Source organism: Nicotiana tabacum, chromosome 10 (genome assembly GCF_000715075.1).
Source record: "Nicotiana tabacum cultivar K326 chromosome 10, ASM71507v2, whole genome shotgun sequence".
Taxonomy (NCBI): domain Eukaryota; kingdom Viridiplantae; phylum Streptophyta; class Magnoliopsida; order Solanales; family Solanaceae; genus Nicotiana; species Nicotiana tabacum.
The window spans coordinates 78,780,492-78,796,406 of record NC_134089.1 but is presented as its reverse complement, the minus strand read 5'-3'; the positions used below and the strand labels follow the sequence as shown (position 1 = coordinate 78,796,406).

The window sequence follows — 15,915 nt, the reverse complement described above, 5'->3', positions numbered from 1 at the left end:
TTTGTTTTGTGTTGGACAAAAATGAAGAAGGGGTGTTGGGTTAATGGACTGGGTCGACCCAGTTCGAAATGGACTGGGTCGTAGGGAAGATTGGGCCATTTTTTGGGCCTATAGCTTGAAATTGAAGAAGAGGCCCAATTCCGACTTTCTTTATATTTTCGCTCTCTTTTCTTCTTTTATTTTTCTAAAACTAAATTATAAAAATACTTAAACTATTATTAAGAACTAAATTAAGTTATAAAGGCGCAAATTAACTCCCAATAACAATTAACGCACAATTAAGTATTAATTAAGCATAAAATTGTATATTTGGACATTAAATGCTAAAAATGCAAACGATGCCTATTTTTGTAATTTTTAATTTTTGTAAAACAATTTTAATTACTAACAATTGTAGAATTAAATCCTACATGCAAAATGCGACATATTTTTGTATTTTTTATTAATTTAGCGAATAAACACGCACAGACAAATACAAATAATTCTTCAAAATATCACAAAATTGTACACCAAAGAAAAATCATTTTATTTTTGAATTTTTTGGGAGTAATTCTCATATATGGCAAAAATCATGTGCTTACAGTCCTCGAACGTGTCAAGAATTATTCTGAGGACATTAAATTACTGAGTGCATCATTTCACACATACTCACGGGTGATTCTACGTCACCATAAATTTAACATGGGTTCGACAACACTATATCAAGAGAGATTATTTCTTTTATTCACATTTATAAGCTTTAAAGTCAATTCCTTATACTCCAATCAATTTCAAATGCCTAACTTTTTTTTCTTCACATTAACGCACCGTGTTAACCTCAATCGGTTGTAGCAATTTCATGCCTACACACACATTATACGTATGCCCATAATCACATCTCTGATCATAATAGTTGTTCATAGTTAATTCCAGCATCCTCAATTAATCTCATATTAATCAAAAACCTCGTTTCAAATTTTCATAAGACTGACAGCAACACGCGAGACATGAAAACCTCATAATTATTTATCCGAATTAACGAATCGCATTTTAATGCCACATGGGCACCCACCTCGTAGGCTAAAATTTAATATTTACAGTACATATATGGCTAATGTACAGAAACACATAAAAGAATTATCAAATAAGCCTAACAAGCATGACTCCCTATTAATACTATAACACAAATTTTAATTTCACAAAGGGAGAATTTAAAATCATAAATTTTTCACCACAAGGACCTCGTCCTTATATAACTTCCACCGCGGCTTGTAGCCTAGTTTAAATATTTTGCATCATATAAAGATGCGAGGATCTCGCCCTCAACTTTAAATCACAAGTATTTTGCACATTGTACCAACTGAAATGTTTCATTTCCTCTCTTTCTTTCTTTTTAATAAATTTCGTAAATAACTTTTACAACACATAATGAACCCCCATATCAATAGGATATATAATTTATAAAATTGAAATTAATTATTCCAAAATCACATCAAAATCCATTGTAAATAGTAATAGTAAGTCACTTTTGAACTTATAGTCCTCCATAGTCAATAGTGTACAAAATTAAAAAAGATGGACGTAAACATCAGAGTTTACACTGGAAGGGGTCGTTTGGTAGGATGCATTAGATAAATTAATGCATGTATTAACTTTGTGTATTAATAATACATTGTTTGGTAGACATTTTGAACATATGCATTAGTTATGTAGACATTAGTTATACATCCTATTTGGTATTATCCTATACATAACTAATGCATAGAAAACAATGGTATTAGCAATGCAATAGATTTTAATGCATGCATTAGCTTAGTTAAAGATAAAATTATCCTTCAAAATTTATGTTTTATTAAAATATACTAGTTAGTATATTAATGCAAGTTCAAAATAATCCAAATGGTGAGAAATAAAATTATATCCCTAGTAAATAAATAAATACTTAGCATATTTCCTTTTTTTATAAATAAATATTTAATTTTATTTTACAACATAGGTAGACAAATAAAATAATTTTTTTAAAAACTTTTTCATATAAAAATATTTCTCAACATATGTTTCTTTTAAAAAGTTAGAGTATGGACTAGATTTGAGGGCATTTTTGTAAATAAATAATTCTTTTAGAAATTGTGCAATACTTTAATACATCAAACCAAACAATAGTTAAGAAATATGTTAGCATAACTAATACCAACATAACTAATACCAGCATTATTAATACACCATATTCAACATTATTGTTATGCACCCAACCAAACGACCCCGAAGTCTCTTTTGTCCTAATACGGTTGCCCCAAATGATAAGAGTAATTTATTCTTTGAGGAATACCTATGTGGTTAATTTTCACTTTCTTCCAATTCTTTCTTTTCTCTCGTGTAAAATGAAAAACATGAATGTCCCAAAGTGGGGTCCACATAATGTGGCGAAAATGTAGAAAGGAAAGTAACAGATATGATAGTGGCGAGAAGACAGCTCGGTCACGTTATCTATCTGGCACGACAATACATAGCACCGTGCAACTCCGCCGCTTTTTCAAGAACCACATGTCTCTTTAACCATTAAACTGTACTCGTAAATAATGTATACTATTCATCTAAGTTTAACTCCAACAATTCTCTCTTTCTTTTTGGTTGAGTTTTTTGAAAAGCTTTGGAGGGGAATACTGTTAGGGAAGATAAGGAATCTAACTTCACCCTTTTTGGCATTTGAATATACAAATTCTACCTTTTAATTGCCTTCTTTCTCTAGTCTTTCTCTTTATGCTTTGCTTTTCCATTAGGACTATTCCCACTTTCTTGAAAAGCACCCAAAAAAGTCCCACTTTTTATTTTCTGAAGAAATCAATCGCTCTCTTGTGATTGTTTTGGAGCTTCATACATTCAAAGATGAAGCCTTTTAGCTCTGTAAGTCCCTCTTCTTCTCCTAAATGGGGCTTCTTTTGTGCTCTTTCTTCTTATGATTGTCTATATATTGCTGTTTCTAAGTTCAAATTGTCTTCTTTTTTTTGAAATTTTTTTGGAGGTAGTTTGTGTCTTTTTTTTTAAGAGTCATTTATGGTTTGCTTCTTTTAGGTGTTTGAGGTTGACATGGTTAATGTACTTTACCTTTGAGGTTGGTAACTCAGCAGGGGAACAATAAAGATAATTTTTTTTACTTCTTTTTCCCAATATATTTCAAGTTTTCATTTTTTTTGGGAATTTGAAAGAGAAATAGAATTATTGAACTGTACTAATAAAAGTAAGAAGGGTTTAGTTGTGTTTTTTATTTTTAAGAATTTTATTTTTAATGACTATGGTGCCCGTTTGCGCCGCTCACCTCGATTGTTCCACTGGCCAGTGGTATTATTTTTAATTGGATGTAAGAAATTGTTCAGTGCATCTAACTAAATATTCTGGAATTACGGGTAGATTATGGTTTTGCTCTAGTCCTATATATCAATTTCTTTTGTTTCATGTTTAATTACTTTTTAATCATCTCTTAATTTTTTTTGTGCCCTTCAGATACATTATCTAGTTAATAGATTAAACATTTAGATAATAACTCTTAAGATCTTGAAATGTTTTTAAGTTTCCTTAGAGAACTCAGGCAGTGTACCCTGTTAATTCAATTAATTGAGCTTCTTTTCAAGTTTGCAATAACCCAAAAAGCACAGTGGAAGGAGGAGAGGCGAAGGGGGTAGGAGTACTGGGAGTAATATGTTTCTCGACTGGAAGCTAGATCTTTTATGACAACTGTTTGTTAGTGTTTAAATTTGTAAAATGATTGACAGTTCTGGTCTTGCCCATTGACCTGGTTAATGTGTATAAGCACTATGTTACTTGGACTCATCACTAGTATGTATCCAATGCAGATATGTCTAAATATTCGGTAGGGTACGTCTAGTTATTTGCTAATATTTGGTATATTTTGAAAGATCCACACAAAGTACCCCACACCAATATCAATTCCGTTCAAAATGGTACGTCAAGGCAAATGGAGGATTCGTTTAACATAGTCAAGCACCTACGGCTAGTACTAGAAGTACAACCATTCTCATATCTGATAGCAGAGATCCTCCATTTATACCTATCACGACTGCCACTGGTATATTCTTCTTTTCAATCATCAGATTTTCACTGAAAATTGACCACATTAGTCTCATTGGTGTGTTTTAGAAAGTCATGTAGAGCTTCATCTTCGGTAACATGTGTGTGATAAGCACTTAATGTGGGATAATTCACCAACTCCTCCTATCGATTTACTTTTACCACAAAAGCAAATATAGTAACCACATCATCAAGATACTCCATCTGTCCCAACAAAAATGTCAATGTTTGTCTTTGTGCTTCTAGTAATATGAGAATCGAACATTTTGTATTGCTCAGCGTAAATAGGGAAACGTGGGTTTGGGGTGGGGTGGGGGGTTAAGTTATCAAGTTTTGTAGACATTGCATTGTCAATGGACATTACTTGGAAAGGAAACGGGACATTGAATTTGGGATGTGATAATACTCTTTAATGTATTAGTTATTTTAATATATGCGATTATGTAGTAGGATCTGTACTTGTCTAATTTATCTATCATCATGTCGTTTTTTCAGGTTTCCCTTCCTGATCCTAAAAGTAGATCATGTCTCTGCAGCATCTTCATCACTGTTGCTTTGATTTGTGCTATTTACTTCACTGGAAACGCTTTTTTGGCCAAGGATTTCAGGGTACAAATTAGTTGTCACATTCTTTCATTGTTATCTGTTTCACATATGTAGAATTTACATAAAGTTCAATCCTACTTGTGTTGTTCTTTTCTTTGGCTGAAGTGTTAAATTAGTTATCCCTTGCACGCTCTGCGTAAAAGCAAGTAAACAAACATCAAATTTCACTTGCTTTAGGATGCATGACTACCATATATTGTTCTGTGTATGAAAAAACAGCTCTTGTCTCTGAACTTGTTCTCTACGTAGCGAGTAGAGTTTGTAAACTATGGCAATAAGAATGAGATGACCCAACAAAAAATTGAAAAAGGACTTCCCTCACACCATTGCATTGGTGCTATACCGTTTACTCAGGGGTTACAACCTTTACTTTATCAATATTATTGTTCTGAATGACATATAAGAGGTCAAGAACTGTGAGAACTGAATGATTGAGTGCAGAGTGTTTTAATCAGTCTTTCATGTTGGCGTAATTAGAAAATATGCTTTTACTTGTAACATAAAAGTGGACAATTAAAACCCTTTTATGCCTATTTAGAGTTAGGCTTAAGTGATGCTGCTATATGCCATGAGCATTGAGCAATCAAACTTGAAGTTATTTTTAAAAAAAAAAAATCTTTTTATGTCATTCTATAATCTTTAGGTTCACCTGAGATATATATCCATGTCAGCGAAATATGTTCACTTTATTATTCCTGGATTTCTTTCTATAGCCTAATAACATTCTCTGAGGTTCAGGTGAATTCACATAATACAAATTTCATGCTTTAGCAAGCGGCACGCTGATTTGTGGTCGAAGGAGCTTTCTTGTTTCTTGTGTCGCCAAATAGTCAATAATTTTGTGTAGGATAACATCTCAAGTATGAAAATATTGTAGTTGCATGAGATCTGGTACTATAAGCTTAATAATTCAAGTATTTGCAGGTGTTTTTAGGATTGGGAATGAACAACTCACAACAGAATGCACAATGTGGTACATGTGAGGTTTGTTTTTTCAGAAAATGAACATGAATTTGTAGGCTTCTTTTCATTTGTGGAAATTCTGCACCTGATTTCTGGTTTTAATTAACATGTTTGTATTTATAAGCCCTTTCAAAGACAGAAGTCTCAGGTATTGATTAAGTTTTGATTTATCTTTTTAAAAATTGAAAGTTGTAACTCTTGTTGTATAAAGAAGTATAGAATTCAAATGTCCTCTCTTGACATTTGTGTAGATTGTCTTTTATCTTTTCATTTCTCTACAACTTCAGATGGTTTTTGTTTGCTTCCTCTAGTCGTTGACTTTCCAAGACATAGTTATCATGGATTCCCTTTTATCTTGTCAGTGTTCTATGATGTCAGATGGTCTCTGGTTGCTTCCTCTGACCTTGACTTTCCAAGACACCGTGGTATCTATGTCTGCCTAAGAACTAGTATCTGTTCTCTTGTAGTACTTCGTATGTGCGTGCTTTAAGCTTCGGAAGTTCTTTTTGTAGCATGCATGTTAGTTCTAAGATTCTAAGGAGGTAATATGAAATTTGTATGCTCCAATCGCCTGTCCCAAAAAGACAGAGCTAAATGTATAATATCTTATTTCCTTCATTTTGAGGGTTCTAGTAAAATTTGGGCATGCTGCTTGAATTATAGATCTGTTACAAAGCTTAATAGGCAACTTAAGTAGTTTTTACTGCTTACTCAGCATATTTCCTAGTTTCTCTCTTTAAATCATTGCCTTACCAGATGAATGATTTGAAGTTGACTTGTGGAATGGTTTGCTTGTAGTGCATATATTTGGCCATTGGATTTTTCGTAAGAGGTGCCAAATTTGATTACTTTTCAAGTTTGGATTTTAAGGCTGCTTAAATTTTTTATAACTCGGGCTAAATCAACGGGGTTCAGACCATTGACCTCTCAAAGACGATATACCAGCAAACCAGTTGATCCTTCTTTTACAAGCGATGTTATTTTTTCTATTTATACCCAATATTTTCGTTTTGCTTAACCATATTTAGTAAATTTTTCGACGAAAGACACTGCTTGGGGCAAAATCCCCTGTGGCCATTTGTTTTGATAAAGCATACTTGCTCTTGCACAGTACTGCAAAATGTAGTGACAGTATATTTTACGTCCAAGATTTACCTTATAAAATTTATGCCCAAGAAAGAATTATAACTTGGATTTAAACTAGTCAACCTAATTGATGAGAACAAAAGAATAATTTGGTTGAGACAAGTCTACCTAGTCTATGAGAAAATAATACAATTTGGTTGAGACCAGTCTACTAAAATAAATTTGGAATGTCTTGTTCTTTAATTACACTAGCATATCTGTGAATTGACTTAAAAAGTTCCCATGTAGGTACGGTTAAGACAGCAAAAAGAAACGAGTCATACATCTACCAAATGCAAGGTTTGCTATTATTTTTATTTTGTTTTTGATTTCTGGCTTCTTTTAAGTTACTGATTTATTCCTCACAGGAAAAGTGCAGGCCATTTGGGAGTGAGGCGCTTCCTGAAGGAATTGTTTCGAAAACTTCGAACCTGGAAATGCGCCCTCTGTGGGGTGATGTTGATGTACGTAAACAATTTCATATATGATTTATCAAGTTTTTCATGTAATCCAGTAATAATGCTCTATTCTTCTCCGTGGTTTTCTGATGACAGATTGGGCCTTGATTTTGATAGTCGAAGTAGGATCTAAGGGTGATGCCACAATTATGTCTTATGTTGTAAAGTTGATGGAATATGGAATATCCAAGTCCGGAAGGAACACATTAGTAATATGATCGTCTTATTTCATATAGAAAATGTATATAATTACTGTCTTTAGGCCACTCAACCACTGGATCTAGGATGTTGCAAAGCTTCTAATAGTGATGTAACTGTCAATCTTCCACCCATAACTTGAAGAGTAAAAAATAAAGAAAGATAGAATTACTGAGGCATGTGGAATGCCATCTGGAAAAAATGGTGATAGGATACTGCAGGTAAAATTTATGCGTTGTAATCGTCGTGCTTGCACTATGTTTCCCTTGGTGCAATGTTGTCCAAATTCATTTGTGAGAGCTTTTATCATTTTATCTGTCCACAAGCCCCATAACTAGCATAACTTTTTCTGCTATTTTCTCTGTGTCTTTATTTGCTTATTATGCAATATTTCCATTCAGAAGAAGTCGCCAAATTCAGTTAATTTATTGGCGATTGCAGTTGGAATAAAGCAAAAAGAGTTGGTGAACAGCCTCATTAAAAAGGTATGTATATTCATCTTTGCCTCCTTGTTTGGCTTCAAAATAGGATCATAAGTTCTGCTCCTCATATCGGTTATATAACTTGCTGCAGTTTCTTGAGCATGACTTTGTTGTGATGCTGTTTCACTATGATGGTGTTGTGGATGAATGGAACGATCTGGAATGGAGTAGCCATGTCATACATGTCTCTGCTATGAACCAAACAAAATGGTTAAGTTGGTTCTGGACAACTTCGTTGTGTTTACTGTAAGTTTTGTGCAGATTTTCACACATCTAACTCTCTGGTTATAGGTGGTTTGCGAAGAGGTTTCTACACCCTGACATAGTTTCTGAGTATGATTACATTTTCTTGTGGGATGAGGACCTTGGAGTTGAAAGCTTTCATCCAGACAAGTTAGTGCCTCATTTTCAGCTACATTATGAAAATACATCACTTGAACATCTGAAATCTGTGTTAAAGGAGCTGTCGGGTGGTTTAGCAAAACAACTGCTTAATATTTGTTAGAAATTATAAATATTTTGTCATGCTCAAGAGAAGTGGGTACCTAACTGATAATTCACAAGAGATTGCTAGGTATTTAGGCCTATTAGTTTGCCATTTGAAATAACCTTTTTAGTGGCCATTGTCCTTTCCAGGTATCTATCTATTGTTAGAGAAGAAGGGTTGGAGATATCACAGCCTGCACTTGATCTTGGTAAATCAGAAGTTCATCATCCTATTACTGTACGCAGAAGGAACTCTAGAGTACACAGGTTAGACAGATTTTCAACTTGGTAGGACAGAGTTAATCTTTTATGAGTGGAAGAGCTATTGAGTAGCTGAACTTTGTAATTATATGAATTAGAGCTCATGGACCAAAGACTACTGCGCTTGGCTTTCTCTTCTTTCATCTCATTTACTTGATTTGGCTAGTGAGATTGAAAATTCGCTGAAAATGTAGTTGGTTTTAAGTTAAAAAGTTCAAACAGTTTCTTTCTTTAAACCATTATTCTCCTTATGATTAGCGGTAGTTTTCATGCAACATCTACTGGTGCTTATAGAGGACATGATCCTTGATAGGGGTGTGTGGAGGTTGGGAATTCTGGTAGAAGGTTAGTAGATAGGCGGTAGTGTCTCATTTTCATGCCGGTAGCATTAGTATTAATCTCTTATCTTCATACCTTCTTATCCGTAGGTTTCTTTTACTATATGCTGATCCTTTCGCTGTCCTGTCGGGAGTCTAACGGAAACAACCTCTCTCTACCTTCACAAGGTGGGGGTAAGGTCTGCGTACACTCTACCCCTCCTAGAACCCGCTTTGTGGGATTACACTGGGTTTGTTTTGGGTTTTGTTGTTGTTGTTGTTGTTGTTGTTGTTGTTGTTGTTGTTGTATCTACTTGTGTTTTAGTTGGAACACCTGTCTATTTTCTAGTAGATTGTTGGATACATAACATGGGGCCCAACATTGGGTAAATCAAGAATAGGGATAGGGATGGCTGATACCATGTTGAAGTGTATATCCATCTCATTTAGAGAAGTCACATTTTTACTTAATTATTGCTTGAAGAATCTCATGCCAAAACTGATTTGTAATTTTGATGCTTTCAATAGGAGGTTTTACAGGTTCAAAGGTTCCTCGAGGTGTGATAACAACAGTACAGCGCCTCCTTGTGTGGGGTAAAGAACTATAAACTGTTCCTTCTCTTTATTATCAGCTTAACAAGTTCCGCTCAAACTAAATCTGGTAGCTCTAATACTCTTTTTTTTCTTATGGCTTGGAATATTTATTATGGTCACCAGTCAGAATGAGCTTTATTTTTATTCCGCAAGTAAATCTGTCATGCAGGTGGGTGGAAATGATGGCTCCTGTATTCTCAAAAGCTGCCTGGCGTTGTGCTTGGTATATGGTCCAGGTATAGGAGCTTTGGTTAACAATGTAATCAAGTTGAAATATAACAAAGTTGTTGATTACGTGTAGCTTATACCGAGAATCTGCATAATGATAATATACTTTTAAAATTTCCTGATAATCTTGTGGCTGAAAATTGTGCTTGCCTTTAACTAATTATTCTTTTATCGACAGAATGATTTGATCCATGCTTGGGGCCTGGATAAGAAGCTTGGTTATTGTGCACAGGCAAATTCCTAAACTAGTGTTTTTGAATAACTCTTCCTTTTGGGTCTTCAATTGGTATGATGGTAACACATAAGTTCTTAGTTCTCAGGGTGATCGTACAAAGAAAGTCGGCGTGATTGATGCAGAATACATAACTCATCTGGGTGTCCCTACACTAGGTGGTGGTAATTCAGATGGAAATAAGGCAAGTAATTTCTTCGTCTTGTTTGATCATCTTCTCTTCACGAGAACAGACGTTGACAACTGGTCCACGCTGTTTGTTGTTTCATCTACTACCCTGGTGGCTTACTTCTTTATCCACTAAATTAGTGCAGATTACCTCTTTATTTTCATCAGTAAATAGGATTACAATGTTGCACAGTTTTGCATATTAGAAAGTGTTTATTGGTGTACAATACGAAAAGTTCCTAAAGTTATAAATGTGTCTGTAATCACCAATGAGTGAACTTCGTGTAACTACAACGTCCTTTGCAGTTATATTGATCCATATATCATCTGATAGTTCTGTTTCTGCTTTTCTTTTTTTGTGACGGGGTTTGGATTTTTCTTGTTTGAGAAGTTAAGGATTTTCTCCGGAGCAACTAAATATGGGTAAAGTTTGTAATGCTGCCATTTATGCACTGTTCTTGGAACCTGTGAGAGAGCATGCAATGGACATAATGGTAACATTAAACATTGTGATTATCAATATAGTTTGTGGTTTCTATTATGATAGTAGAACTGAAACATTTGTTTGTAACTAGTCCTCTCTCTTTCATGCTTGCTTCTTGTGGTAATGGTTATAATGGAGTTCTAGCTTTTGGCTTGTCTCACAGTGTTTGGTTCTAATTTCTGTAGTCGAGCAAAGAACTGGCAGATCATTCTCCACAAAGCAAGAATACGTCCAATTCAGAAGCATCGGTGAGACGTTCAAATCTGAATTCCTTAATTGTGTCTGCCCTTCGTCTTTGGTTGTGTTGTCTAAATTTCACTCTTTGTGCTTTGCAGGCAACTGCACTTTATGAGAAATTTGATAATAGATCCCTGGTGAGTTCAAATTCACCTTTTCGACATATCCTTTCACCAATAACAATTGTCCTTCTCATATTGCTAGTTTATTTATAACATACTGCAGGTTAGAAATCGATCCTCTATCGAAATGAAGATTTTCTGGGAAAGGTGGGTTAAAGCTAGCAAGGAAGATGAATGTTGGGTTGATCCATTTCAAAACCAAGAAACTGAACCTCATGGCTAGTACATGATCGATCACCTTATACAAAACAAGCAGCGTTTGTGTATACAATGTGTACAGAAGAGTGCGTAAATTTATTACAGCGCGGATAGAAAGATAAATGAAGAAGCAGCAATATGATCCGTTTTACCTTAAGCATGTAAAGATGAATCCATGAAGAGCTTTCCACCGATGGTGTATGGTTCATGCAGCATTTTCTAGCGCGGGAAGGAAAAATCAAGTCTTTTTGTTCTTTACTTTTCCTACAATCATTTTTTTTTACCTCTCCGATTTTTACGCTTTGGTTGAGTCTGCTAAAGATTAAGTTTTGTGCAATTTGTAAATACCTTTTTCTTCTTTTGCCTAAAGACTGTTGCTTGTGTAAGGTACGTAAATTTTATCAAAATCAATTTGTTGATTTTTATCTGGTTGGTATAACTGTCTTTCCTCTTCCTTTTCTTTCTTGTTTCTCACATTAATTGATGTCTGCTTTTATAGTAGCTCTAATTGGTCTTTATTTGTTTTCAGATTATACTATTTTTCTGAAAAGTATTCTCATGCCTAAGAAAAAATCAATCTAGTTTAAGAGTAGATTTTACGCGATAATAGCTTTAAAAAATCTCTTTTGAACAGCAGATATTGCATGAAATAGATTCGCAAGACTATAGCTGTATTTTGCATCTTGTGCAATGACAGAAAAGGGTACTAGTTTTACAGGGATAAAAATAATACAATGGTTGGTAAAATCTGATATGCAGTATGTAAAGTTCTTCAGGAAAAAAATGCAGTTTTGTGTTCCAACCCGCTGCTGCCGTAGTTGTTAAGCTGTGGTTTCAACCTGCCCTAATCTCATAATATGTATTTATTGGTGGTTTCTACTAATAAAACTCTTGATTATTAGTTCTTCACTAGGTGACTGCATTTATTCATATACACAAAACCTCTCTGATGATTCTACACATTTCACTACAAGATTTTAGTAAGTCAATAGCAAAGTTGCATACATGGGCCAAAAGAAGTAATACTATCAGAATAAATCAGTAAGGAAAGGGTGAAAAAAATACCCTCATCTCTCAAGAGCAATTCTTCAAAATTTCAATACTTTGGAGGAGAGGTTCAGTAAAGGTTTTAGAGCACTTGGATCAAACATTCTGGCAAAGAGGTAACAGATATGTGCCTTCTCTGAGTTGTAAGAACACGCCGCGCCATTATTCCTTAGAGATTCTATGAAACCTTCAGTGATATTAACTGCGCTGAATGTTGCAGGATGGGAGGCCCCTAATGACCAATCAACGTATGTCACTGTTCGGTTTGCATTTGAAGGTCCATAGAACAATCGAATATACGTAGGAATATAGTGCTCATCTGGGTAGCAAGTTGGTGTGCAATACTTCCGGAAGATATTGTAGTATTTGGTATCTAGAACTATTCTGACAGCCAGTTTCCGGTTCATCTCAAACCACTGCGATCCTTTTCTCCAATCAGAAAGTTTGATATCAGGTTGCATGTGGTGGTTATAACGCCCACGCCCACGCCCATAACTAGAAGGATCATCATATGATTCAACAAAACTATGGATGGACCCTATGAGATACTTGTAAACAGTTGGGAAACTGTAAAGTGGAATGCAACTATCAGAAAGAAGGACGAAACGCTCATTTGAGAAGTCCAGCAGGGCATTGGCCAGAAGTCGCCTCTCAGCATCAACCAGTGTTACAGATCCCCATTCAACCTGCTGAAATGCAGAATAAAAATGGTTTAGCAGAGTAATTCATGGCATCCGTATTTAAAGTGTATCTAATTCAAGTAATCTAACTAAGTCTAACTAATCAAAAGCCAGTTTTCAGTCTCAAACAACAGAAATGTTGATAACCTCTATAGCGTTTTTCTCCTTTTGTTTTCTCCAAAAATATCCATTGCAAACATGACATAATTATCACCAGCACTCCAGCCACCTAACTCGTCTTCTATCATTGTTGGACGAAAGTGAATCACACAGCTCCACAACTCAATTTTTGTATTAAGTAGCAACACTCAGTACACCTTCTAAACCAAATTCTCATCCATTTACCTCACAAGAGGTAACATATTACACAGTTCAGCATAAAAAGTCAGCCCGACGTACTAAGCTCCCGCTATGCGCGAGGTCCAAGAAAGGGCCGGACCACAAGGGTCTATAATACGCAGCCTTACCCTGCATTTCTGCAAGAGGCTGTTTCCACGGCTTGAACCCGTGACCTCCTGGTCACATGACAACAACTTTACCAGTTACGCCAAGGCTCCCATTTTCCACGGCTTGAACACAGTTCAGCATATTTTTCATTTATTCACAAACCAAAAGTTTTCCGGGAGACAGGAAATTCGATGCTTGCAGCAAGAAGGTAACTGTGCTCCATTGCTGATCACTGATCAGTGCAATATGATACCTTTAGCCTCGCACAAAATAAGCACGAAAGAACATCAATAAACAAACTACAGTTGAGTCAGCCAGAAATCGTACCTGACTTGGGATCTGGCGCTTGTAAAAAACTGAGGTATTGGAAACACTAAGCACATATCCTGGGAGCGAATGAACAAATATCGAGTATTTGTTCACATCCTGCCCGTCAAAGAACCTCTCCCACAATCGCAACAATGGTAGATCTCCCCTAGTCAAGAACATAAAAGCCACTTTAGGTACTCTCTTAAATAGATACTCTTCCTTGTAAGGCACCAATGAAGCTCTCCAAAACAATTCATCGTCCGACATTCCATGTATCAATACTTTGGGCCAAAAGAAACTTCCCATGCTTAAACAATCCTCCTTTTTACAATTGCCACTACTATCTTGGTTCATTGTATTAGCCAATGCATTATTTGCAATAATAATCTGCTGAGGTTGCAAAGTAAAGTACCATTTAATATGTGAGGTTGAAGACAATCCAATTACTACCCCAACTACAAATATGATCAACATTAAAATCACCCTTAAAAGACTAATTGGTAAGTCTTTTGCTACTGAAAATGGTGAGTCTACGTCCTCTCCCTTATTCTTCATCTTCACCTCCTCTTTCTTCTACTTTTACAACACAACAATAACACCTCAATTCTAAATTAATTGTCTCAATCCTCTATATTCCATTTTAGCCTTTCACTAGCAAAAACTAAGACCTACTTTCCAGAATAAAAATTGAAATCTTTGAGAATACAACAATTATTACACTCTTCAATAGAAAACTAGTTGAGTTTGGCTCTTCTACATATAGTACACTCAATTCTGAATACCAAAAATCTGAGACAATTTAAAATAATTAATACGCTATGTGATTATCAATCCTCTATATCTATTGATTCTTCTCTGTTCTAATTGGTCCAGCTCACTCATAATTTGTGAAGATAGTTTGTAAAATAACAACTACGAACAGAAGGTATTACTGTTTACTATGATGCGCTGGGTTGCTTTAAATGGTGTAGACACTTTGATTTCTGCGCTCACCAAATTTCCTATTTTGTTCTTTTCCCATTTTGCCATTTCTGTCATTTTTTCCTTTACTTCTTCTGTTGCACATATCAATATAGTCCCGTAACTAAATTATTTTAAAACTTCTTAATAGTGGAGCAGCTATAATTTTTATTAGGGGAATCAAAATATAGAAAAATAAATCCAAAACAAAATCAAGTTTACCCGTAAAACGGTATAGTTGAATTTATACATGGTTTATAGACAAGTGAATTAATTTGATCTTAAAATAATAAATGAATTAGACAAAATGTAATACTTAGCCATGAGATGGAGAAAAAATAACAAAAATAATAATTCCAGAAGCAGGGTTTCCGGGCACAATAGCAACGATATCGATAAACAAGAAGATAGAATTATATTGAGCTTTGAATAGAGTGTAGCATATGTTTGCCAGAAAATTTGTATCCTTTACAATGATAATAGAGCTCACTATTTATAGTTGCACCTAGGGAACAAGGTCCTAGGATCAAGCCACTCTTTAATGTCAATTATGAGGGCCATTGAAGAATGTGTAATAGCGGGTAGTAAATGACATATTCCTTGTAGCGGCCGTGTACTTAATGCTGTAGAATATTCCTCATTAAATGCTATCGGGTCGCAGGCATTTATTTTATCTTTATGAGTCTCATTCTCTCTCATAACAGACAGGATCACTGCCTTCGGATTCAACTATTTCCTGTCTTCGGCTCTAATGCTTCTTTTAGAGACCCGTCTTTGTTCTGACCTTACTACTAGCTTATTGTAAGCACCAATATCCCTTTGTTTCAAGCTTTCACCAACAAAAATTGTCCTTCTCATATTGCTAGTTTATTTATAACAAGGAGTCAGAAGAAGCTAAGTGAGGCTGAACTGGAAAAAGGCCTTAGAAGAAAGTAAGAAGAAAGGTGCTGCTAAGGGAAAGAAAAAGATGGTTGAGCCTGTTGAGGCAACTGAAATTGACGAGATGGACCTGGTCCTTGGGGATGAATAGGAGACAGAAGAAATGGAGGTTGTGACTCCAAAGGCAAAGAAAGCCAAGACTTCCACAAAGAAGTCTGTTTCAAAAGCAAGTCTGCGGAGCCATCTATTTTGGCTAAAAGAACCAAGTCTGCATTGAAATCAATAAAAGTAAAAATAGTGGAGGAAGAAGAATGGAGTGGAGAAGAAGAATAAGAATATGATGTTGAGAAGGACAAGATGGTTAAGTTT

At 35.1% G+C, this 15,915-nt stretch overlaps 2 protein-coding genes across 8 annotated transcripts; one reads left to right on the top strand and one right to left on the bottom strand.

Moving 5' to 3' along the window:
- The first annotated feature begins 2,466 nt into the window (after positions 1-2,466).
- LOC107765456 (uncharacterized) lies at positions 2,467-11,647 on the top strand. 6 transcript variants are annotated; one of them, XM_075222992.1, is made up of 16 exons: positions 2,467-2,883; positions 4,561-4,674; positions 5,596-5,655; positions 7,009-7,059; positions 7,128-7,223; positions 7,820-7,900; positions 7,989-8,107; positions 8,189-8,290; positions 8,534-8,650; positions 9,490-9,555; positions 9,725-9,791; positions 9,962-10,015; positions 10,104-10,199; positions 10,853-10,915; positions 11,003-11,041; positions 11,130-11,647. In XM_075222992.1, the coding sequence occupies exons 1-16, from the start codon at positions 2,866-2,868 to the stop codon at positions 11,247-11,249; spliced, it is 1,263 nt and encodes a 420-aa protein (XP_075079093.1). In that variant the 5' UTR covers positions 2,467-2,865; the 3' UTR covers positions 11,250-11,647. The 6 variants fall into 6 exon arrangements, with proteins under 6 accessions (XP_075079093.1, XP_075079092.1, XP_075079095.1 ...); XM_075222991.1 differs by having other exon boundaries at positions 7,817-7,900; XM_075222994.1 differs by having other exon boundaries at positions 2,513-2,883; positions 5,596-5,650; positions 7,817-7,900.
- A 524-nt stretch (positions 11,648-12,171) lies between these two features.
- LOC107765458 (glycosyltransferase BC10-like) lies at positions 12,172-14,638 on the bottom strand. 2 transcript variants are annotated; one of them, XM_016584110.2, is made up of 2 exons: positions 13,726-14,638; positions 12,172-12,957 (listed from the first exon to the last, which is right to left on the bottom strand). In XM_016584110.2, the coding sequence occupies exons 1-2, from the start codon at positions 14,260-14,262 to the stop codon at positions 12,313-12,315; spliced, it is 1,182 nt and encodes a 393-aa protein (XP_016439596.2). In that variant the 5' UTR covers positions 14,263-14,638; the 3' UTR covers positions 12,172-12,312. The 2 variants fall into 2 exon arrangements, with proteins under 2 accessions (XP_016439596.2, XP_016439595.2); XM_016584109.2 differs by having other exon boundaries at positions 12,172-12,960; positions 13,726-14,632.
- Positions 14,639-15,915: the final 1,277 nt, after the last annotated feature.

Bases quoted from the DNA above. Each gene is read 5' to 3' on its own strand.
- LOC107765458 (XM_016584109.2), bottom strand. From the start codon at position 14,262: ATGAAGAATAAGGGAGAGGACGTAGACTCACCATTTTCAGTAGCAAAA. The intron at 12,961-13,725 runs GTACGATTTCTG...TCTGCATTTCAG, and splicing joins AGCGCCAGATCCCAAGTCAG to CAGGTTGAATGGGGATCTGT.
- LOC107765456 (XM_016584107.2), top strand. From the start codon at position 3,953: ATGGAGGATTCGTTTAACATAGTCAAGCACCTACGGCTAGTACTAGAA. The intron at 4,675-5,595 runs GTACAAATTAGT...AAGTATTTGCAG, and splicing joins TTTTGGCCAAGGATTTCAGG to GTGTTTTTAGGATTGGGAAT. The intron at 11,042-11,129 runs GTGAGTTCAAAT...AACATACTGCAG, and splicing joins AATTTGATAATAGATCCCTG to GTTAGAAATCGATCCTCTAT.